Below are 25,874 nucleotides of genomic sequence, written 5' to 3'. Positions count from 1 at the left end.
GACAAATGTGTCAGAACAGAAGAGCCACACCCTCGGCGAAGCTCACCACCTGCTTTGCATCTCTATATTTTAACCAGGTGGGTAGTGTGTCTGCTCCCTCTGCTCAACTCTAAGGTCCTCTGGAACATGAACCGTGTCTTATGGTACAGCTCTGAAGCATCTAGAACAGCGGGTCTCCACTCCTTGGGGAGTTGCATATCAGATAGCCTGCATTTCAGAGGTTTACATTACCATCCATTACAGTAGCGAGCAAAATAATTATGGTTATGAAGTAGCAACAAAATAATTCTACAGGTTGGGGCGTCACCACCACATGAGGAATTGTATTAAAGTGCTGTATAGCATTAGGAAGGTTGAGAACCACTGATCCTAGGATATGGTAGTCATTCAATAAATATAAAGTTTGTTATGTAAATGAAGGCTTCGGTGAGTAGTAATTATCGTTAGTGCAAATGTGAAAAGCCACAGGCTTCCATGGTTGGCCTCCGTGGTGTGGTCAGCTGACTCCTGTTCCTGCCGCTGAGGCCGTGAGCCACTTCCCCACCATGATGGACTCTGTCCCCTGAGTCAGAGTTGCATGTGCCATACGTGTGATCACTGTGACACAAGTGTAACTGACACAGTCCTAAGCTATAACGCTTATGCAGCAAGAGGACAAACACAACATCTTCGGCAGAGAAGCGGCATGGTCACATTTATAATTTTGAAAGGTCCTTCAGCCTACAGTTGGGAGACTGGCATGCCACAGTCTCACTATCTGTAAAGTGATAGTAATAGCCCGACTTTGTATAATTGTGAGAGTTAAATGAGATGATACACACAAATCGCTTAACGCAGCAACCGTGAGTGCTACCTTGTATTGTTACCATCAGTCTCTCTGCTCAGAAAGTTCACAGACTACTGAGATAAAACAAAGGTCAAAACCTCATAGCAACAAACGCAACGTCTAAAGCATGGCCTGGGGTGTGATTGGTATTCAATAAACACTAAAGATGTGTGCAAGGCATTGTGGGATACCTAGATGGCTCAGCACAGTGAAATGGTGTCAGGGAAAGCTTCTGGAATGGGGGGGAAGGGCCAATGAGTTGTAGCAAGAGCAGCTTCTGGGCTATTGTGTGTCATGTGACTCTGATCCAGTTCCATGGAATCACAGTCCAAAAAGCAGGAGAATGCGAAACAAGGTAAAGAAGCCAACTGGGACATACTTTTGTCCCTTATCCCAAGATCATCGTTAGTGGCATTGAATTACTAGCTTAAAATTGGCCATAGGAAGAATGTTTATGTCATCAAAATGCTCCAAAAAGGGGGTGGGGTGGGCTGACCCCTTTTTTTCCTCCCAGAGACTTGGCTATTAAGTATTTACCCACGCACCATCACACTCGAGTGGGACCTGTGAGGATAAAGCGGTGGATCTTGTAACTGCTGATTAGGAGTGCAGCCAAGTCCTTAGCCCTATTTTGAGAGTCACGGTGACGCCTGGGAACTGAATTGAGATGGGGTGAGCAGCCTGGGGAACAGGAAGTTCACACCTCAAATAGTCTTAGTCTTGTACATTCTTGGGGATCGCTGTGCTTGAGTGTGAAACATCTCCTATGGGCCTGTGTTGGCATGCTTCGTCTCAGCCCAGTAGCATTGTTTGGGAAGGGTGTAGAACCTTTATGACATAAGACCTAGCAGGCAGACATTGGCCACCAGGACTGGACCTTGAAGGTTCCAGGCCTGTTCCAATCCCGGTCCACTCTCTGCTTCTTAGTTATAATGTGAGCAGGCTGCGAGTTCCCAGTGTTGCAGAGCGAGCCGTGTCATTGCCAGGCTGTGTTCCCTGAGTGCTGAGAGCCAAACCAGATCCTTCCTTCTTCACGTGGCTCCTGTCAGGTACTCCATCGCAGCGATAAGAAGAGTAGCTCATACAGGGTGAGTACTGGGACAATGTACCAAGAAAAGCAGCTCCGCCTGCTGTCCCAAGTGCCCAAGTCTTTCCCAGTCTCCTTGTATGGATATCTTACACTGATCTAGCCAGATCCAGTCAGCTTTTCCCAGGAATGGACTCTCTCTGGACTTTAACACGGTATGAATCACCTGGAGCGTAAATGACTGGTAACTGGGAGATAAAATGAGACTCAATCTTTATTCAGTTTGAGTAAACAACACACTTTAAGAACTTCAGGCATCCGGGATCAACTTCCGCATAGGGTTTCTATAATGCTCAAAGACACGGCGTTCCAGAGAAGGCTATTGAAAACTTGGCTTCTGGGTTTTTTGGAGAGCAGGAGCCATCAGAGAGCCTGTGCATGTCCACTAAGAACAAACTCTACAGGACTTGTCTTTTCCTGGACACCAGCCGAATGGCAATTTAGGAAACTGGATGGACAGGTACATCCTGATGCCAACTAGACACTTAACAGAAGTGCTCGTGCCTTCACTCGGCATTCACTGAGTATTCTATGAAGTGCTGCATGCCAGGGACCACAGACACAAGAGGGGGCAGCACTCACCCCATCGCTCCTGAGAAGCAAGGAAGAGTAGAGCGGCCAAGCAAGAGCACAGGCAGTGACAAGAGCACAGGCAGTGACAAGAGCCTGACACTAAGGGGACATCAGAGAGGAGCATCTAATGCAACGGGAGAGTGGGATCTAGGTCAGAGGTGGGGGCCAGAATTGTAGGAAGGGTGGAAAGTGGTAGCAAGAAATACTTTAGAATTCCGTGGAATTTGATGACCCTAGCAGCAGTTCTCAGCCTGGGGGGTCGAGACCCCTTCAGGGGAGTCCAGCAGGACTTTCCCGGGGGTCACACAATTGATATTTACATTATGATTTCTAACAGTGGCAAAATTACAATTATGAAGTAGCAACAAAGCAATTCTCTGGTTGGGGGGTCAGCATAGCCTAGGGAACTGTATTAAAGGGTTGTGTATTAGGAAGGTTGAGAACCGCGGATTTATACACAGTAAGAGTGCAACCGTCCTCCAGAAGGCTAACCTAGAGAAAAGCTTGGGGTTCAGTATAAAAAGATCTGGCTCCCATCCTCAATAATGCCATTTGTAACTTGGATAAGCATAGACTAGGCGAACTGTCCAAGTATCAGACCTGAAGATGGCAGGGGCACATGGAGCAGAAGAAGGAGTCGGCTCTTGAGTGACTAGAGGCTACTCTGGCAAGATGGCAGTCAGTGAGCTAAGCACACAGCTTTGCCTTGGCGTTGCTCGGAATGGAATAGATGATAAGGATGTGTGTCCTTTAGCAAGTCATTATGAGGAAGTGTTGATAAAGCAAAGCCAAAGTAGGGCTGCGGTCATAAAATCATTGACTCTGAGGATAGGACCATCATGTCCTTGTTCTTCAGAACACAGGTCACCTCTTGATGGTGTGAGACCCATGCCTATTGTAGTTTGCTTTCTGTTGCTATGTGTGATGGTTTATATACGCTCAACCCAGGGAGTGGCACTATTAGAAGGTATGGCCCTGTGGGAGTAGGTGTGTCACTGTGGGCGTGGCCTTTAAGACCCTCATCCTAGCTTCCTGGAAGCCAGTATTCTGCTAGCAGCCTTCAGATGAAGATGCAGAACTCTCAGCTCCTCCTGCACCATGCCTGCCTGGATGCTGCCATGCTCCTGCCTTGAGGATAATGGACTGAACCTCTGACCTGCAAGCCAGTCCCAATGAAATGTTGTTCTTTATAAGACTTCCATTGGTCATGGTGTCTGTTTACAACAGTAAAATTCTAACTAATACACTATGTTAAACACCATAGCCAATAACAACTTAGGAAAGAAAGGGTTGTTAATTTGGCTTACAGTTTAAAGTCTATCACCAAGGGAAGCTAAGACAGGAACTCAAGACAGAAACGTACAGGCAGGAACTGAAGCCAAGAGCATAAAGGAATGCTGCTAACGGATTCCTACCTCTGGTTTGTTTGTCCCTTTCCTATACAGCCCAGGATCAATTACCTAGGGGCAGCATCACCCACTGTGGTGGTGGGCCTTCCTGTATTACTTGATAATTAAGAAAGTGCCTTACAGATGTGGCCACAGGCCAATCTGATCTGGGCAGTTCTTCAGTTGAGGGTTCCCTCTTCCCAAGTGACTCTAGATTTATGTCAAGTTGACAGCTGACATTAACTACAGCCATGCCTTTCAAGGAAGAGATGACAAATAGTACCCAGGAGGACCCGAAAGAACAAAAGAACCCCCTTCAGGCCAGCCACTGGAGAGCTGGCTAATCAGATAAAGAATATTTGGTAAGCTCTAAACATATAATATGCCTTCACCAAGTTAAGTCAATTTACGAGTATTTCTTAATGTTTAATCTTAATGTGAAAGTAAGGCAGCAACCTCACTCTATCAGATTTCCTTTAACTCTCTCTAGTTTTCAGAAACACAGTCCTGGTCATTGCAAGGGCCTGGGTGTATGTTACTGTCACCTGCTCTATGTGTACTTGCTATGGAATCATACAAAATAATAGCAGAATAGATGGTTGGTGAAAGATCGCCAAGGGTCAATCAAAACAGTGGTGTTCCTAATGAAACAGTACGTGACCTGTTAAATTAGTATTAAAGTGGTTATGCATTTCAGCAAATGAAGATGTTTCCCCTTTATGACCATGCTATTGCTGCAAAGAACAACAGTCACCAGTTGTGAGAACTAGTTGATGGCAGCTGCAATCCCTGACAGAGCTACTCAGAGACTCCCTTCTCAGATCTGAGAACTCTCTAAGGACGACTCTACAGATAAAGCAGGACAGGTGCTGAGCCTGTCTGCAGATGCACCGACTCCATATAACTTAAAAATGTTATAAGTGCCCTCAGTGTTGATACTACTAAAATTCCACACAACTGTGTCTTCTACTCTGAACGCATTTGGAGTAAATAATAAAGAACTGACATTTGTTTCAGTCTTGGGAGCTGCCCTTGGGTGATCTGTTCCCCTTCTTAGTGAATAATGTGTAAGTTCACATGGGATTCAAAATGGGGGGAGAGGGAGCAGACTATTGTATTTTGACCTATAATTATTTTGATCAAAGTGTTTCAGTGTCTTCACTGGTAGACTATCAAATACATACTTTTCAATTAATCAATATTACTTTTCAATCAATAATTTAAGATAGAGATTAAGCAGGGGTCTCTCTCTTTCCTGGAGGCTGAATCCATCCTTCCATCAGTCTGGGATCCTTACATCCAAAACCTTTCTTCTAGCACATGAGAATTAGCATGTGAACACAAATGTGTAATGGAATAAACAAGGTACTAGAAAGGTTAAAACTAAGCATTGCATGTTAACCAGTATTAGTTTTAACTATAGTTGATAAATTCGAAGAACATAAGCTGACAACAAATTTAAGTGGCACAAGGAAGATGTTGCGGATTGCCCTGGAGCTGTTTGTACTTTGATGCTAATTCTGCTTCCCCTAGAGGTGCTGCCTCGGACATGGAGTGACTCACTACTCAGGTGACTTCATGTGAACCTTCTCCCCATTTTAACTTGTAAAATAAAGGCCAGAGCTGGTGATTGGGCAATGGGAGGGAAGGTGGAACTAAAATGTTTTAGGGAGAGGAGAGAGGGTGAGGGGGAGAACAGGAGAGGACAGAGAGAGGAAGACTGAAGAGAAGGAGGAAGGAAAATGGAGCAGAAGCACATGGCCTAGAGAGACCGCAAGATATAAGGAATCTCATAGCTGGGGAAGATAACGGTAGTGGTAGATCTGCCCAATCTAGGCGCACAGCTTGTAGTCACATTAATTGAGTTGTGTTTTCCTTGCACGGACTTATTTGGGTTGGAGATTTACCACAACTGGAAGATATGAGAACAATCTTATTGTTTTATAATGTAAGATTTTATATTATTATTATTATTATTATTATTATTATCATTTGATTTATTAGACTGTCAAATTTTGCAAACCAGCAAGATGACTCAGTGGGGAGAAGCACTTGTGCAAGTCCGGCAGCCTGAGTTCTGTGCTCCCAGAACTCACATAGAGTAAAAGACAAGAACTGACTACGAAGAGTTGTCCCAACTTCCACATACACAGAGTGGCATGTACACCCACTATATGCACACACATGTGAACATACATGTAAACACTCATGTAAACACATGTTTAAACACTAGGATGTCTGAAAAAAAGCCATATGGAAACAGTGTTCTCTAAGCTTACTTGAAAATATATACATATCAGCTGGAAAGATGAATCCAGGGTTAAAGCACTCACTGGCTGCTGGCTGCTCTTTGAGAGGACCTGGGTTTGACTCCCAGCACCTCCATCGTGGTTCATATCATGTGTAACTCCAGTTCCAGGGACAGCCTGTTTCCTTCTGACCTCCACAGGCACACTATGAACACATTATGCGCATGGACATGCAAACCAGACACAAATTGACTTATACTAAAAGTGAGATAGATAGATAGAGAGAGAGAGAGAGAAGAGAGAGAAGATTATAGATAGGCAGATGATACATACATACATACATACATACATACATACATACATACATACAGAGATAGATGATGCATAGGTAGATAATAAATAGAGATAAATGATAGACAATAGATTAGATAGATGACAGATAGATAGATAGATAGATAGATAGATAGATAGATAGATATCCCTTCCCCCACAGCATTTGGCTGGACTTCTTAGCCCATCCTATTCAAGCTGTGACCTTCATGGCTGGCAGTCCCCAGCCTTCCGCTGGTGTGTTATCTCCCGCCCTTGTTCTGTTGGGAACAATACAGCCGCTTTCACCTTAACAACCAAGGTTGCCTCAGGGTAGTCTCACCTGGAGACCAGCAGAAACCTGCATGACTGGAAGCAGGCGACCCGCTGAGAAGAAGATCCAAGGAATTCGAGGCTAGATAGATAGATAGATAGACAGATAGATAGATGTGTAGACAGATATTATGTATGATTGATAGATGGTAGATAGATAGGCTACACATAGATAGATGATAGATAGGTAGATAGATACATTCATATAGACAGAAATAGATGATAGATCAGTAGATAATAAATAGAGATAAATGATAGACAAATAGATTAGATAGATAATAGACAGGTAGATAGATACATAGGTAGATTTATAGATAGATATGATATATGATTGATAGATGATAGGTAAATAGATAGGCTACACATAGATGGTAGGTAGATAGATAGATAGATAGATAGATAGATAGATAGATAATAGATAGGTAGATAGGTAGAAGGATAGATAAAATGGAGTTACACCAGACAGATGACAGTGTTCCCCTCTTGAGCCACAGACTAATTAACAGAAACGCCAGTAACAGAAACTCCAGTGCTAGACATGGAAAACTTTCTCGTTGGGATCAGGAAAATCCAAGATACTCTCCAAACAATATAAGATATTCTCATTACCCTTGTTTGCCTCTCAGAACTTAGACATAGTAAAATCCTATTGCTGGAGACACTATACACCTCAGACACAGGACTTGGAAGAACTGAGCTGGGCCTGATCTGGAAGCTTCCTTCTTGAGGACTAGTTCTCAGAGGAGCTCTGCAAGCCGCAATCAATAGTCCTACCCAGCTGTAAAGCCTGTGAACAGTAATAATGGCCAGCCCAGTAAGAGATGCTCAGTTCTGCAATAGTGACACTTTCGTCTTGGGGATAACCAACAGCTGTCTAATTGTTCAATGGTGGGAATTCATTCCTGGTACCATAAACCTAGCCAACTACCCATGGATGAAAAGATCGTAGAACTCAGAGGAGAACCAACTGCTACCATCTTCCTAAACCTAAAATGTCTAACTGCATTCTAAGTCCTTATCAAATGCCCACAAACATGTAGCTCCCATCCTCATCAAAGAAGCTTCTTTTAGCAACAGAAGGAGAGACTATGACAGAAATCCACATCTAGCCAAAATGCAGAGACTAAGTGAGCACAGCATGCCAAGCCCCAACAGACACATCTGCAATGAAATGTCTAACATCTAAGGGTCAGGGGAAATTGTGTAAGAGGAAGCAGAAAGGTTATTAGAAGAAGAAGAACAGGATGCCTGCTGCTAGAAGTGTCTTCTAGACATGACAGGAGAGCAGCATATAATATCTCTACAATCTGGTTGTAAACAAGACCTACATCATGACATCTGCCCATGTAGATGGAGGAAATTTCATAAAAACCCACTCACCAGGGGAAGAGCTACAAGCAACATACATACATATAGGTATTGATACATACATATAGGATTGATTGTAGGGCTGATCATATATATATATATATATATATATATATATATATATACACATACATACATACATATACATATATGTGTTTAGGGCTGATCTATCTTAGGGTTTTACTGCTATGAACAGATACCATGACTGATCAAGGCAACTCTTATAAGGACAACATTTAATTGAGGCTGGCTTACAGGTTCAGAGGTTCAGTCCATTGTCATCAAGGCAAGAGCATGACAGCATCCAGGCTGCAGGCATGGTGCAGGAGGAGCTGAGAGTTCTACATCTTCATCTGAAGGCTGCTAGGAGAAGACTGGCTTCCAGGCAGCTAGGATGAGGGTCTTAAAGCCCACATGCACAGTAACACACCCACTCCAACAAGGCCACGCCTTCTAATAGTGCCACTCCTTGGGCTGAGCATATACAAACTATCGCACTACTTCAGACTAGAAAACCTATCAGAGATAGAGAAAACAGATTCTTCCTCTGTTAGCAGAGCTAACATACATGTATGTATGTGTGTGTGTGTATATATATATACACACACACACATATATATATATATGATCAACCCTAAATAGAGTCAATAGGTATGTGTGTGAGAGAGAGTGAGAGAGAAAGAGATTATTCTTCTATATGTGTACTTTTATATGTATATATTCATACTGAAAATACGTTTCCATATTTTATGTAAACTGAGGGTAGATAAGATAGCTCACATGCTTACTTCCAAGCCTGGTTACCTGACCTCAATCCCCCAGGGCTCACATGGCAGGTTTTTGCCACCCACACACATTTGATGGTCACATAATAAATATAATAAAATTTTGATTTGTAAATGTGTAAACTCCTCTCAGAGTTGAGCTGGGGACCAGTGAATGGATAGGGGTGGAGGTCTGGGGAACATCAGACTCTACGAACAAGCATGGTAGGAATGGATGGGAGGGAAGCCTGGAAGATAGACTGGTGTTGAGGTCCGGTCTGTTGCTGTGTATTGAAATGTTAAGTGCAGACACCACCCTGCTTCTAAGACTTGGTTGCCCCAGAGTCTGCCTGTAGACCAAGTGACGATATGCGACCTTGCCCCAAGTTATTTCTGATTGGTGAATAAAGATGCTAATGGCCAATACTGGCAGAGGAGACATAGGCAGGGTTTAGGGTTCCAGGCTTGGGGTCAGAGAGGAGAACAAGGAGGAAGAGAAGAAGGTGAAGAGAGGGGAAAATAATGGCCATGTGGGTTGGCTAACTGGAGTTAAGAGCAGCCCAGACAAAGCATGGCAGATTATATAATATGATTATTGGCTGGGAAATAGTCATAACAGCATGGCTGTCCCGTTCTTGTGCTGATTGAAGCTTATTATAAATACGAAGGTTGTGTGCATGTCTTATCCAGGGACTAAATGGTTGAAGGCAGAGTAGAAACCCCAGATTGAGATGAAATAATTTCTACAGTAGACTGGGAATGAACTGTCAGAGTAAATACATATAGAAATGAGTGGCGGAGAGGGCCGGAGCGATGTCTCAGTGGTTAGAGCCCTGACTACTCTGCCAGAGGTCCTGAGTTCAAGTCCCAGCAACCACATGGTGGCTCACAACCATCTGTAATGGGGTCTGATGCCCTTTTCTGGTGTGTCTGAAGACAGCTACAATATACTCATACACATAAAATAAATAATTTTTTTAAAGAAATGGGGACATAGAGATTTTTGGGTTTTTCCATAGCATGCTAGCAAAGAGAATGAAATCCTTGGCCTTGTATTGAAGAACTGACCTCGCTAACCACCACGGTCAGCGTTTGAGATCCTGGGCAGCAAGCAGGTTTCTGCCTTGTCTCCCTCCTAGGCAGAGAGAGGGCCGGGAGTTCAAATGCTGCGTAAGGCACTGTAGTTAGTATATATGGATAATAGCTTTCTCTTTTTCTTTGGTCTGGATTTCTTATTTTCACTTTTTGTTGTTGTAATTATTGTATATTTTTGAGGTTTCCTAACAGACCTCTCTCAGTCCCAAGTTCTCACACAAATCCCTGTGGAAGGACATTTGCTCTCGGCACTGGAGCTTGACTACTGGTTACAGCGGGAATTATAAGGTTTAGAATCCTCCCTGCCTTTTCCCTGCCTGGGTAACATTCAGGACCTCTCGGTAGATTTGTTTCAAAGCAGTAACTTTTCAAACTCCACAAGGAGAGGAGTGAGAGGACCTCTGTCTCCTTTCCACATCTGTAGTTACCCCTCACCCCTCACCACTTATATAAAATGCACCTCAGAATAAAGAGTTTAGACAGGACAGTCTAATCTGCTTTGGTGCTGTTTTAATAAGGATAAAATGAGACATAGCCTCATAAGCCTTTTTAAAATGTCATTTTCTTCCATTTATGCATTTATGAGTTCTGAAAATTATGCTGTACTGAAGTTCTTTGTAAAATTTTGAACCGTGGCATACTCTTTGGGAACTTCCAAAGCTTTACCTATTGAAAATCAATGGAAATGAATACACATTTTTATCTGAAGCAAAGATGTCCATTACATTGACTGATTAAGACTCTTAAAAGCTGGCGGTGGTGGCGCACGCCTTTAATCCCAGCATGTGGGAGACAGATGCAGGTGGATTTCTGAGTTCGAGGCCAGCCTGGTCTACAGGGTAAGTTCCAGGACAGCAAGGACTACACAGAGAAACCCTGTCTGGAGTTGGGTTGATGACATGACTTGATAACCCCGTTGGTTATCAAGGTCCACGGGCAGCACCTCTGTAAGTGCAGGAACCACACCTCAATCTTCCCTCAGGACCACTGCCCGGGAAAGGAAGGAGCCTTACAGCCAGAGCATCGCAGGACACAGGTAACACGTTACCTCGCCTTAGACTGAACTTGTCATTCCTCAACTTCAGACTTCTTCGAGGTTCACATTCCATATAATTAGCAGAAAAAGCTTTAGCCTGTCTAAGAACAGCAAAAATAATCACAATGTATTCCTTCTAAGTTTAAGCCTATCTCCACACAAAATTGCCAGCTAAGCCCTCCGAGAAACAGAATGTTCCGTCCTCTCTAAAATATGCTGATTTCAGGACAAATATAGAAAAGTTGAACCTTTCATGGTAAAAGGAAATAGCCAGTACTTTGTCCTTTGTTGCTTAGCAATGAAGGGCTATAAATGGAGTTTATGATTATAAAGGTTCAATAACTAATGTGAACATGCAAAAGTTATAATAACTCCCTGGAGACAAGACTATTGCCTTGAAAAAAGAAATGTATATAATGTGTATGAGCTTAGACTCATCCTTGTCTCAAAATAAATAAAATAGGCACTTTGGTTTCTTTCATAGCTGCAATATAACAGAGATCAATAACTACTATTGATTTCCTCCATCTCAGCATTTCAGTATCAATCTACACAACACTATGAGCTAGGTGCCATTATCCCAGCATGCAAATAGAAAAAACACAAAAAAGCCCCCCCCCCAAAACAACAAAAACAAAAATAAAAACAACCCCACTGAACTAAAAGGTTGAGTCAGAAGCCAAGCTAAGTAAGTTAAGGCACACAGCAGAAAAGCATACAAGTCAGGGAGAGTTCTAGGCTCTCAGCTCCCAGTACTTAAAGCTATCAAGAGCTTTGGGCTGTAAAAGTGACATAAACTCCTTCTGTGAAATAACATGAACAGATTCTTCCCATTATTACTCATGACCTTTCTTTCTATTATTGCTAATACCAGAGTAGCAGATACGGGTCCTGGGTTCAGTCTGGCTACCCCAGATGCCAAAATCGAGAGGTAATACTGACTTTAAACTGCAAGGTAATCCTAGCTGCCTGAACTCCCCTGAGGGTTGTGTTACAAGGTAAGCGTCACGACAGGTCAGTATTGATGTTCTCACCCTTGTATTAGAGGTTATTTTTCCTTTACCTCTGTGACTGCCCTCTCTGTAAGCATAATCCATTGCTTTCTTACCATAGCTCTGGAGCTGGCAATAAAGTACCAACTATTTACCATCCAGAACAATTTCATATGCAAACCATAAAAAAAAAATCTGGGTGCTTTAGCAGGAACCATGAATTCTACTGGTATCCCCTATAGACGTCCCCAACAAGCCTTGAGAGTCAGAGTTCTGTGCAAGCTTTGGTATCTAATAACACACCACGTTCCTTGCACGAATCTGTTCCCTCGATTGTAAACTGCTGAGGATAATGGTTCCTATTGTGTTGTTGTATACGGTAGGAATTAATACATGGTAGATGGCCATTGAGCTTGTCTCTAGTGTGTGAGGGCTCAGCCTTGACTCCCAGAACAGCACGTTATACCACAGAACCAAATGGTCTCTAACTGTTTTTGTTTTGTTTTGTTTTATTTTGATCATAGCCTGCTTAAGGAAAATCCTTAATAAAAATAATTTTTCTTAAAATGGTCAATACTTTATTGGGTATTGCACTGGTTGGTTTTGTGTGTCAACTTGACACAAGCTGGAGTTATCACAGAGCAAGGAGCCTCCCTTGAGGAAATGCCTCCATGAGATCCAGCTGTAAGGCACTTTCTCAATTAGTGATCAAGAGTGGGAAGGCCTGTTGTGGGTGGTGCCATCCCTGGGCTGGTGTTCTAGGGTTCTATAAGAGAGCAAGCTGAGCAAGCCAGGGGAAGCAAGCCAGTAAGAAACATCCCTCCATGGCCTCTGCATCAGCTCCTGCTTCCTGACCTGCTTGAGTTTCAGTCCTGACCTCCTTTAGTGATGAACAGCAGTGTAGAAGTGTAAGCTGAATAAACCCTTTCCTCCCCAACTTGCTTCTGGTCATGATGTTTGTGCAGGAATAGAACCCCCCGACTGAGACAGGTATTAACTATATATGTGCCAGGCATGACATATGTCCTTATTTGCTTTCTGTTGCTATTATAAATGCTATTATAAATGCATCTATGGAGGGAAAGGTTTATTTGGCGCACATTTGGGTCAACAGTCCGTCACTAAGGGAGACAGGGGCAGGGACACAAACAGAAGCAGGGAGAGGAACCATGGGGGCGGTGGCTGCCTTGCTCCCCCACGTTAGCTCAGCTACAGTTCTTATACAGCCTGGGTCCACCTGCCCAGGCACAGCACCACCCAGCTGACCCTCCTCCATCAATCCCTGATGAAGAAAACGCCCACAGGCCAATCTGATGGAGGTAATTCTTCAACTGAGATTCCCTTTTCCCAAGTATGTCCAGGTTTATATCAAGTTGGAAAACAAAAAAAAAAACAAAAAACCTTGGTTATATGACACATGTCTACCAATAATTAAGAAAATGCCCCTATAGACATGGTTGAGGGCCAATCCGATGGAGGCGGTCCCTCCAATGAGATTCATCAGCTAACTCTGGGCTGTGCCTAGTTGGTAGCTGAAGGTAACTAGAACATATTTCTACAGGTCTGGTCTTACTACTCAGCCTGTCTTATGAAGTATCACACAACCCCTTCACCTAGGAAGAAAGGGACTCCTCTGTCAGCAGCCCTTAAGAACGCAAAAGAAGCAGTGTTTGAAGCCAGATGCTCTGGTAAAACCAGGGCTCTCACCATGATGCACCTTACCACCACGTGCAAACAGAAACGCAGAGCTCAGAGTCGATGCCTATGATTTATGAAGACGCGCAGTGTGAAGGGAAGGCCCACTGCGAGCGGCTTCAGATGGGAAAGCTGCTGTGCTTGCAGCCTGCAGCCATTCCCGGCCCCAGGCCTGTTACCTAACAGAGTCTTCTAGCAGCAGCGCTCACTCGCTCGCTCACTCGCTCGGGGCTGTGGCTTCCTTTCTGTCTGATGGCGAGCATCTCTGAGAGATGTGCAAGACTCGATCCCAATCCGGAGGCCACCTTATAACCCTGCCTGAGTTTCAGACTGGACCTCTTAGCTGTGGACTTTGGTTTTCCATCCACCCCCGGGTAGCATCTCCACTGGGTTTTCTACTAAAGATCTCCATTACCCATTTGTCCCAAAGAATGACTTTTAAAAGTTGTCCTCTGACTTTCACGTGTGAACTGTGGTGATGTGCACGCTCACACTCATAAAGAGATGACAGGTGTATGCAATCACACACGATAAAATAAAAATTGTCAAGGTAAATTCCTAGCTAGGGGTGTTAGCCCTGTGACCCCAGCACTCAAGAGGCTGAGGTCACAGGGTTAAGGCTAGCCTGGACTACCTAGGGAGACCCAGACAGAGAGGGGAGGAAGGGAGAGGTTTCCAAACAAATGGAAGTTGGGTTACAGCTCAAATATACTTCCAAGGTGCAAGCGACCCAGTTTAATAGAGAATTAGGAAGAGACATTAAGAGATACAGCCCTGCTTCTAGTTTGAGAGGTGCTAATTTGTATGCAAGTCCCTCCAGCATCCAAGTGTGTGTCACAGCCTTCAGAGGTGTGTTGTTGTGTGATAGTCCTTCAGAGGGGTATGAGGAGATCACAGGGGCTCCATTCTTCAGGGTGGGATTAAGATTCTTTTTATTATTATTTTATGCCTATGGGTGTTTGGACTGCATGTATATCTATATACCACTTGCATGTCTGATGTCCATGAAAGCCAGAAGATGGCATTAGACTCAAGAGAACCGTAGTTACGGATGACTGTGAGCCACCATGATGCTGGGAATCAAACCCAGTCCTCTTTAAAAGCATTCAGTGTTCTTAACCACGAAGCTACTGTTCTAGCCCTGGTGTTCCAGCCAAGAGAGCTCTCGGGAAGCATCCATCCCTCTTGCTTTCTTGCCCCTCTGCCTTCTACCATGAGAGGACACAAGAAGGTCCTCGCCAAACAACAGGTGCCAAGGTCTTGATCCTGGGCTGTCAAGCCTCCATCCCTGTGAGACAAAGATAAATCACCCAGTCTCCCATGCTGTGCCATCCCGCACAGAGCAAAGGAACACACACCTGTTGTAAAGCAAAGCGCATGCAGGATGCAGTGTCAGGGAGGGGCAGGGTGAGTCTGGTCCGCATGTGAACATTCGGGAGATGTAAGCGCAGGTCTGGAGCTGGTCAGCAGTTTGGGCTGTGCTGCTAGGTGGGAACCCATGGGCTGTTGCTCAAATAGATGTGCTTTGGAAGAAGGTGCCGGGGCAGACATGGAGAAGGGGGTCTGATTTCAGAGGACAAGCCAGAAGAGAAGCCAGAAACAAGGGTGCTGTGGGTGTAACTAGGAGAGTGTGTGCAGGAATAAGCAGAAGGTGGCGGTGGCGGGTACAGACAGCTCTCAGAGGAGCCCCACTAAAGACTTCCAACAGGCTCTACTGACGGGAAGACATTTCAGAATAAAAGGGTCCAGAAGCCAGGTCACCGCATGCCGAAAGCAACAGTGGGTGTTTATGGGAGACTGGCAACGGAAGTGGAAGAGACAGGTGAGTGTCTGGAAGTTGAGATAGCACAGAGATAGGAGAAATCCAGATCAAAAAGACAGCTCATCACTTGAACCAGGCCTAATGACCTGGATCTTCCTATCCCGGCGTGACAGGAGACCTTTGAAACCGGAGTGAAAGTCGGTGTGAGGGAAAAGAGAGACAACGGTCTTGGGATGCCATCAACCTGAATCAGAGTGCAGCCCAGGTCCAGGATAAATAAGTGACTGCCAAGGAATGGAGAGGGGCTCCAGCAGGAGAGAAGGAGGCTCGCGGAGAAAGTAAAGACGGCACCAGAAATCAGATGTGCCCACAACTCAAGGAGTCAGAAAATGGCCTGCCTCCCCCGAAAACTCAGAGACAGACATGGAAGCCAGTGTCCCTCGGAGCCATCACGGTCAGCTGTGCCATGCTGCCATGCTGACTTTGAACTTCTGAACTACTTCCAGAACTGTAAGAAGACCAGTTTCTATCTTTTTTTTGTTGATGTTGATTTTTTGTTTTTTGTTTGTTTTTGTTTGTTTTTCAAGACAGGGTTTCTCTGTGTAGCCTTGACTGTCCTGGAACTCACTCTGTAGACCAGGCTGGCCTCGAACTCAGAAATTCACCTGCCTCTGCCTCCCAAGTACTGGGATTAAAGGCGTGCGCCACCACTGCCCAGCGTTTTCTATCATTTTTAAGCCACTGGGTACGTGATTTCCGATAGTAGCCCTAGGAAGCCGACACACCCTCTGAGACAGTAACTGTGTAGTTCCCACTTGGATTCTCAAACAGCCTCTACCACTCTTTCAATGCCTGGTCTCTCTCAGGACATCTCAAATGCAATAGGCAAAGCACACAGAACTGAGACATTTACCACAGCTCCCATCTCTCTTTTGAACATCCCCCTCCTCCCACTATGGAAGTGGGGGTCCTGCCACCTGAGCATGCTCTCTCCAGATGCTCTCTGTGCTGTGCCTGCCTGGGTCAAAGTTCACCGCCTATAAGTGTCTCCCTTTGCTCCCCTACCTCTTCAGATGACTTCTCCAGACTGGATTATTTACAGAAGGAAACCAATTCTTTAGCAAATGTCCCATCTTAAAATCAAAACCAGACCAACTATCCAATTCTATCTCTTCCTCTGTGCACCTCCAGTTACAGACACATTCCTCGATCCCTATTCCACAGTCAACATTCCCCCAAAGTGTTATCAATCCTAGCCCCTCCCATTCTACTCTCTTCCCAACCCATTGACTGGTCTCTCCCTGTGATGGTTTGTATATGCTCCGCCCAGGAAGTGGAACTATTAGGAGGTGCGGCCCTGTTGGAGTAAGTGTGTCAAAGTCACTGTGGGTGTGGGCTTTAAGACCCTCACCCTAGAAGCCTGGAAGCCAATATTCTGCTAGCAGCCTTCAGATAAAGATGCAGAACTCTCAGCTCCTCCTGCCCCATGCCTGCCCAGAAGCTGCCATGCCCCACCTTGATGATAATGACTGAACCTCTGAACCTGTAAGCCAGCCCCAATTAGATGTTGTCCTCATAAGAGTTGCCTTGGTCGTGGTGTCTGTTCACAGCAGTAAACCCTAACTAAGACATCCCCCAACCCCTTGGAAGCCACTTGTTCATATGCAACCATCTTTTATCTAAGTAATTCTATGACTGGTCTGTTATCTGATCCTCTTCAAACACTATTTCCTACCTTAACCTCATGTTCCCCCTCTCGACTTTGCAAGCCAATCTCACTGGGATGGCCACACCCTCGGTATTGCTTTATTCTGTCTACTTAACCTTCCTGGTGATCTCACCCAATCTCAAAAGCTGTAGCCATTACTGGGAAGCTGGAGACTCCCCCACTCTCAAAAGCAGTCCTAGCCCTTCCTTGGGATTCAGACTCAACTAATTGCCTCACCATCATTTCTGTTTGGTCATCTCAAAGCTATCTGAAAAGTCAAAATGTCCCAAATGACACACACACACACACACACACACACACCCCTCCCTACCTGAACTTCCTTTCATCTTCCACCTCTAAATCCACTACACCATGTACCACTTCTGACTCTTAACACGTGGCATCATTCTTCCCAGAAAGTCCGGTTTCCTTTCCTATCACACCATATCCATTTGAAAGTCCTTTCTGACCTGCTGAATGCTCTCTGCTAGCTTTCTGTGACACTAAAAGCGAGGATCCAGCCTCTAATACACCTGATCTCCATTGTCGCTCACTACAAGCCAGCGACCCCCCCCCCCCGCCTCAGCTCATCCCCAAGGGACCCCAAAGCATTCTCAGTTTGGTGACTTTGCACTGCTTCTCTCTGCCCAGCATGCTCTCTTTCCAAACTGATGCATTGCTCCTGGTCAAGACTCAGGTCCAGCTCCTTGGGTGCAGTCTCTTCAGAGGCCTTTCCCCGATTGCTGTAACTCACGTGATCCACTCTCCCTCCCTCCATCAGCATGGCCCCCACACTGGCCCCTGTGCTTATTTTTACCTTTTGCTCTTGGAATTCATGAATCTTTTTGTTGTCTTTTGTAGAGATTTTTAAAGTTCTGTATGTGCATGTGTGTATACATCACGTGCTTGTCTAGTGACCGCTGCAGCGAGAAGAGACCGTTGGGTCTCCCAGAACTGGAGTTACAGAGGATTGTGAGCCACTATGTGGGTGCCAGGAACTTAGTGAATGTCCTCTGTAAGAGCAGCAGGTGTTCCCAACCACCAAGCCACCTCTCCAGACTCTAGTTCATAATTCTTTTTTAAAAGATTGATATCACAAGTCTTCTTTTAAAGATTGATTGATTGATGACTGGTTGATTGATTTTAGGTCTGAGTACACAATCTGTGTATGCACCTGCAGGCCAGAAGAGGGCATCAGATCCCATTATAAATGGTTGTGAGCCACCATGTGGATGCTGGGAACTGAACTCAGGACTTCTGGAAGAGCAGCCAGTGCTCTTAACCTCTGAGCCGTCTCTGCAGCTCCCTAAGTCATAATTCTTTAGATAGTCATTTTGTTGTTGTTTTGTTGGTTATTTGGGAATTTTACATAATGTACCCTGATCTTGTTCACTTCCCAGATTTCCCACCCCATTGTCTGTATTCCCTCACCCATTACATCCCCCCCCCAAAAAAAACCCAAGTCCATTTTGTGTGGTCCACATATACACTGGAGCATGGTAAAATTCCTAGTGGCCAGCCCCGCAAAGGAAGATGAGTCTTTCTCCACCTGTATCTCAACCAGAAGCCATCAGCCAAGACCTGAGCAATAAGGGCCTAGCTCTCTCATACACACACCACAACCTGAGCTGCGGGCCAGTGAGGGGCGGAGCTGGCTCCCCATCACTCACAGATATTAGCCTGGCTTCAGGCAGCAGCCCAAACCGTGGGCATCCACATGGGTTTTGGTGGTAACCGCCATGTCAGGTAGGTCTTCATCATTTTTATTTATTTCTTTAGTTTCTTTTCAACTAGAAAAGCCAGCCCTTTAGGGCAAGGTCTCTGCCCTGTATGTGAATACAACCTGGGGTCCTAAGAAACACTCTTTTGGGGGGGGCTGATTCGATAGATAAAGAGAGAAATCAGTAATGATTTGTTCTCCTGCATCTGGCACTGGGTCAGAGGTCAGCATTTGCAGAGTCTGTTCCCTTTTTCTTAGCTTCTTTACGCAGTCTCTCTCTCATTGCTTTACCACCATGTTGCCTGCTGCAGACTAACTGGCCTCCAGCTTCCGGATAATTCTGTGTCAGTCTCTTATCTCCTGGGTTACAGATGCATGACGCAGCACCCCACTTTTTTTTTTTTATGTGAGTTTAAGAAATCCGAACTCAGTCACCAGTCTTGCAGGGCAAACCTTGCACTTGCTATCTGGATGACTCTTAAGCAAGACATTTAGTTTCAGGATTAAGTCGCACAAGGGAGAAGGAAAGATGGCCAGAAGTTCTGTAAGCAGAGAAAATGGTAACACTAAAAATAAGCAAAGACTACTGACCTCTTTGCACCGGGCACAATTAAAAAACAACCACAAACTGAGCTAATACAATTACCTCTTCTTTTACAACTAGGGAAACATAAGGCCTGAGAGGTGCACTCACGCCTAGTCCTAGAAATAGCACATTGCAAAACCACAGGATTCACAACCAGGACGGCAGACTCAAAGTCCATGGTCTTAATTACGGTCCTATATGCAGCACAAAAAGGCTCAATAAATAACAACTATTATTACTAATTGGGTTGCAGACTAGGGGTTGGCAAACATTTCCTGTACAGAGCCAGATGGTAAATATTTTAGGTTTTACAGCCCATATGGTCTCTGTTGAAACCACCCAACTCTGCCACCATGGCATCGAAGCAGCTGTGGGCAGCGTGGACATGATCAGATGTGTTCTAATGAACTTTATTGGTATCCGTTCTAATGAACTTTATTGGTATCCGAAGGCTGCCGGTAAGAGGTGGACTCTAGGCCACGGCTTGTGGCTCTCTGCTGTACATCAGCAAGAATACATGATGATAAGAGTTGCCCTTTCGGGCTGGAGAGATGGCTCAGCAGTTAAGAGCACTGACTGCTCTTCCAAAGGTCCTGAGTTCAAATCCCATCAACTACATGGTGGCTCATAACCATCTGTAAGTAGATCTGATGCCCTCTTCTGGGGTATCTGAAAACAGCTACAGTGTACTTACATATAGCAAATAAATAAATCTTTAAAGAAAAAGAAAAAATAAAAATAAGAGTTGTCCTTTCTGTGGCCCATAAGAAAGTTTAGTGCTAGAGTAAAGCTATATAATCCTGTGTTATATATAATCCCTTGGTGGTGGTTTGCTCACTTAAAACATACAAAAAGCCAAATTTGGTGAGACAAACCTGAAATTCCAGTACTAAGGGAGCTGAGGCAGGAGATTTTAGAGTTTGATGCCCATCTGGGCTACATAACAAAGGATTATTCACAAAACCAAAACCAAAACACGTGGGACAGTAGTAAGCACTGAACAGTGAGATTACAGACTGACCTCCCTTTCTAGCTCTCTCTATGTTAGTGCCTGTGTATTGAACAATTAGGTTCCAAGACAAAGGAACGTCGGCCAGAAACCAGGTGTAACTGGAAAGATGACACCTGTGACACCAAGGCAATCGATGGAAACCTCCTCTTAGAAGGGTTTATCTGGGAGAAGACACCGGCAAGCCTAATAGGTTTCAAATGTGGCATGTGCAGGTGGCTGAGGTCTGAGCTGAACTCTTAAGGCCACATTTAAACTCGAAATTGACTTCATTTTAGGGATCCCAGTGTGAAAGAAGAGAGGAAGTCTGCTGGGTATGCTTCATGCCAAGTCCGCATGGTTTGTAACCAACTGCCTACACCAGGCAGAAGTGTGCAGATAAGCCCAAATCACTCGCATGATCTGGCTGGTTCTTTCTGACATTGGCTCATTCTTGTCCCATCTCCTGGAAAAGTGTATACTGTCTCCACACAGCTGTGGTGTGGATAAAACAAGCTCCCACCGCTCTAAAGTAACTTTACACTGGGGGCAACGCTGTCTAAAACTCCTAACTGCAGAGATGAACCAAATCTGCCCGTAACAACGGTAACCTTTCTCTTCTAGAGGTGGGATATGGTCCTGGGGCACTTGGCCATTTTGTGCCTTCTGTACAAGCTCAGATTCTGCTGAGACAGAAGAAAGAAAGAAGAGGGTATTGATTGTTTGAGACAGGAATGAAGTGGCGAACCCAGTGTGAAAGAAATACAATCAGTAAACTAGCTGCTGGTCAAGGTACTCTTTGCCTGCAGGAAAGACATCCCCCCCAAGACATCAGCAATGGGCAGCATCTGTCCTGAACACTGTACTTGGCTGTTCCCAGCTTCTGATCCTTCTCTTAAAAAGGCAGAAGCATCAGCCAGTCAGAGTCAGTATCTCATTTTAGAGAAATAATATACTAGGGCCACTTAAGACAACTTGTATCCTGGTCTGTCTCATGGACCGACATAGACATCATGGAGGCATCATGGAGTCTAAGTCTTTCCACCAATGGTGACTTTTGCCTCTACTTTCTCTGGTTCGTTCACTGGGCCATCCTGCTACTGGGCAGTTCTTTCTTCTTCCCCTGCATTTGGACTTGCTGAGCGCCTCAACCAAAGCTGCAATTCAACAACCACTGGTTGACAGGAATAGGGACTTGCACTGTTCTTTCATTCTTTGGGTAAATATTTTGGAGTCACTGCTATTAGGTGCACGGCGTCAACACGCTGCAAGCTTTGTCTCTCCTCTACCCTACAGACCTACCTCACCTACCTCATCTTCCTCCAAGCCCTTTCTAGATTACTCTAGAATTGGCCATTAGTTTCCTGCTCCAGAGCCGTCTGCATTTTCCTGAACCTTGTGTTGCCATGACATTCTCAAACAAGTTGTATATAGCACAGCGGTTCTCAACCTTCCTAACACTGCGGCCCCTTTAATACAGTTCCTTATGTTGCGCTGACCTCCCCGACAACCATGAAATTATTTTCATTGCTACTTCATAAACTGTAATTTTTGCTTCTGTTATGAACTGTGATATAAATATCTGCGTTTTCTGATAGTCTTCGGCGACCAATATGAAAGGGTCGTTGGACAACCCCCCCAGGGATCACGACCCATGTTTGAGAACCAGTTAGTTCTGCCTTCCCTGTGTCTTTTCTGCCCCCTTGTGGTAATGGTTGCCTGGGGAAACAGAAACTGAAACCATTCAAAGCTTTGATGGCAGTGTTCTAGAGAGGCTGTTCTAGAAATTGCACAGCTTGGGGTTCTAAAAGCCACGCTCACAGATGTCCAAGGGAGCTGGAGTCACAGTATTTTAGCCTAAAACAGACACCAGCATCAGCATAAACTTTGACTAGCAAAGCTTTTAAATTCAAGAGTATACTGTCAACTTGAATGCTTTAATATCAAAATCCTTACGAGGAAAAATGTCTTAGTTAAGACAAAGACTTCAAGGAAGGGAGAAAGATTGCTTTCAAGTGTTCAACAGTTTGCCAAGAGTTTTATTGGTTTTTCAGACCTTGAGTAAATAAAAAACAACACACACACACACACATTTGGAGTCAGTGGTTAAGGGCACTTACTGCCATTGCATACATACATGTAAGCGAGCACTCACACATACACCTAATCTAAAAATAAATCTTTAAACATTGTAGCCAGGCGGTGGTAGCACACACCTTTAATCCCAGCACTTGGGAGGCAGAGGCAGGCAGATTTCTGAGTTTGAGGCTAGCCTAGTCTACAGAGTGAGTTCCAGAACAGCCAGGACTACACAGAGAAACCCTGTCTCAAAAAATCAAAAAATAATTATAGTTTACATATTAAACAGTACTACACTAGAATGGTTTGATATCTTTTCATCAAAAATGGGGGGGGGAGAAAAAGGGGGAGATTTTCTGGTTATTAAATTCTTTTTAATCACTGTTTAAAAGTGGGTTAGTATGACACATGTATTTACTGACTGATCATGTCTATGTTCTGTTTCACTTGTAACCAATGAAATTAAATGCAAGATAACATTTGATCCAAACAGTGAGAAATTGATAGGTGTGGCTGCAACGGCACACCAACCACATCACACCCTGTCTGGTTTTGCTGACCTTGTTCTAAAGAAGCTTTTTATTCCTTAGAGTTTAGGGAAAGGATATTATTAAGATCTAAGGGAAAGATTTCATTCAACACCCTGCAAGTTCCACCTAAAGGAGGTAGGGCAGGCTTGGCATAAACGGGCACTCGGTGTTTGCTAAATAGTGGAAGGAATTCTTTTAAATTGGCAGCTAGCTGCAGAGGTCAGGGCTTGTGCCTCTGTTTCCCCAGAGTTTAGTGTCTTTCCTGCTACAACCTCAGAAGAGGAACACTGTGCGCGGAGAAAGAGCTCCTTCCCCTTCAAAGAGGCTATGCAGTTTAGTTTGAGACTAAAAAAGAAACTGCAATAACGATAGTAATAATAAGTATATACTGTGTAGAATACATATTCTAATAACTACAGAACATATTTATAGAGGTCTCTGTGGCAAATGTGTATAGCAGGTGAATCGTGTGAGATTGAAAGCTCTTTCAGGAAAAGCAAAGACAGGAGGCCAGGTTTCCTCAGTAGTAGGAGACAAAGACTGCCTTTTGCATCTACAGGATAAATGGTGGTTTCTCTTTCAAAAGAAATGTGTCTGGGCAACTGTCTCAGAAAGCACCCAGCAGGCAGGACCCAGGTAATGGCATTAGTATGTGGGGTACACACCATGCAGGGCCAAGGTGCATGATGTCACTGTTGCTGTCAGGACTGGGGGGCGGGGGTGGGGGGACCGAATCCAGGATCAAAGGAACGCACTCTAAGAACATCCTCCCTGTAAAATGTGAACAACTGTGCCGCCATGTTGGATATTGAACAGGGAGAAAGTGACGATGCCGCCGTCAGCCGCTCTCATCTGGGAGAAGTTCAACTGGAAAAGCAAACGGCCGTCCAGCTTCACATTTTTAAAAAGCTATGAACAAGCAGAAAGATGGGAGAAGGAAGTGGCGTTCCTTTGCTGTCTTAGGCTGCTTTGAAGTTAATTATGCTAAATTATACCGACATTTTAATTAAAATCGTACTTTTTTTTGTTACACGGTATTTAGTCATCTCAGAGAGAAGACAGATTTGGCAGGTTTAAAGCATTGAAGGACAGAAGGAATGAGTCCTAATACCTAGAGACAGGGGATAGCTAATCCAAGTGTTCACTTGACTTTCAATGAAGAGCCTAGGTAAGACGGAATCCTGTGTTTTAAAAACCATTTCCCGTATCGCTGACTTTTGCTATCAACGAAGCAGCGAGTAAAGCTTCCCAGCTCAGGACTTATCTGATAGCATTTTTCCAGGGGCAAAGCGTAAGCGGACTTGGCGGAGCAGAGAGTGAAAGTGAGCGTGGACGCAGCTCACAGCTGGGAAGAAGCCTTAGCGCCCAGTGGGCTCTTACCTTCAAAGAACTGCTGCAGAGCCTCGGTTTCATCCAGCACGTCCATGGTGCCGGGGTTCTAGGGCTGCTTCCTCTTCCGACAGAAGCTATCAGAGTTCAGGCAGTGAGTGCTGTCCCCGGGACTCAAAGCCTAGGAATACTCCTGGAAAGTCTCCATAGTCTTTGTACGGATGCGATGCGAGGCATCTCTTCGGCCATCGGCTTAAGCCCGAACGATGGCTAAGCGCTCAATGTGATTCTAAAACAAAAGGACGCGCAGCCACACCAGGAGAAAAAAATCACGAAGAGGGAAGTAATAACAAATCTATCTCTGCGGGTTCAGGAACTGCTTCTTCTTTGCCTGTGAGCTTTAAGGACCTTTGTCCTTGGTGATACGCGCAATTATATAAATGGGCAATAAATCAAGAGCCTTATCTCTTATGGGTTCTTTACACCAGCATTCCTTCTATCCCCACCTTCATCCAGCAGATCCAGTCAGCCACCAAAAAAAAAAAAAAAAAAAAAAAAATACAGCTGTTTTTTTCTTTAACCTCAAAAAGGGGGCATATCAATATAATCATTTTCTGGTGGTAGCCAAAGAGACTGGGTTATTTTAAAGGCTTTGTTAGAATAAAAAGTTAAAATTTTGTTCAATATTTTCAAATGTAAAGTGCAAATTTACATTTTTCTCAGTACATACTTAGATGACTTCTTCAAATACACACACACACACACACACACACACGGAACAGCGTTTCTCTGTGTAGCCCTGACTGTCCTGGAACTCACTCTGTCGACCAGACTGGCCTTGAACTCAAAGAGATCCTCCTGCCTCTGACTCCTGAGTGCTGAGAATAAAGGCGTGTGCCGCCATCTTCTGGGCTTCAAAACCTATCAAAGTTAAAGGTATAGGCTAAGTATGAACATCCCTCTATACTACATTCTCAGTTTAAAACATTTAAAACTATTTTTTAACTCATAATCTTGAGACAGAACTAAATAAAAAAGTGTTTTCGCTGCTTAGCGATAGTTTGTTCAGTAATCACCTAAGAAACATATAGTTAGAAAGAAAACTATCATTCTGCCCAACCTTCCTCTTTTCCACCGAACTTTTTATTTTGAAAACCATCATGAACCTAGCCAAAAAAAAAAAAAAAAAAAAAAAAAAAAAAAAATCTGGAAGAACACTTCCACAAAAATACCCACATATTCTCCATCCAGATTTATTAGCAGCTATTGCCCTTGTACTCTCCCTTTTTCTTTTTTTTTTTTAGCTTCTTTTAGGTTAAGCCATATTAAAATAAGTTGCTGACATCTTGACATGTCACCTAAATAAATCAGTATGCGCCTTGTGCAGTAAGCAAAGCCATCTGCTTGTGCCATAATTTCTACTAAAAACCGATAACGTCAAGTTAACATTATCTCGC

The 25,874-nt window shown here is 44.3% G+C and overlaps 1 protein-coding gene across 1 annotated transcript in view; it reads right to left on the bottom strand.

The window, feature by feature from the left end:
* Myrfl (myelin regulatory factor like) overlaps positions 1–24,763 on the bottom strand; it is a 114,156-nt gene extending 89,393 nt beyond the window's left edge. The window contains exon 1 of the mRNA XM_052165716.1: positions 24,469–24,763. Within this exon, the coding sequence (XP_052021676.1) occupies positions 24,469–24,514 (46 nt within the window). The 5' untranslated portion in view covers positions 24,515–24,763. The remainder of the gene's footprint in view (positions 1–24,468) is intronic.
* Positions 24,764–25,874: the final 1,111 nt, after the last annotated feature.

Source organism: Apodemus sylvaticus, chromosome 20 (genome assembly GCF_947179515.1).
Source record: "Apodemus sylvaticus chromosome 20, mApoSyl1.1, whole genome shotgun sequence".
NCBI classification, from domain to species: Eukaryota; Metazoa; Chordata; class Mammalia; order Rodentia; family Muridae; genus Apodemus; species Apodemus sylvaticus.
This window is presented reverse-complemented; position numbering and strand designations above follow the sequence as displayed.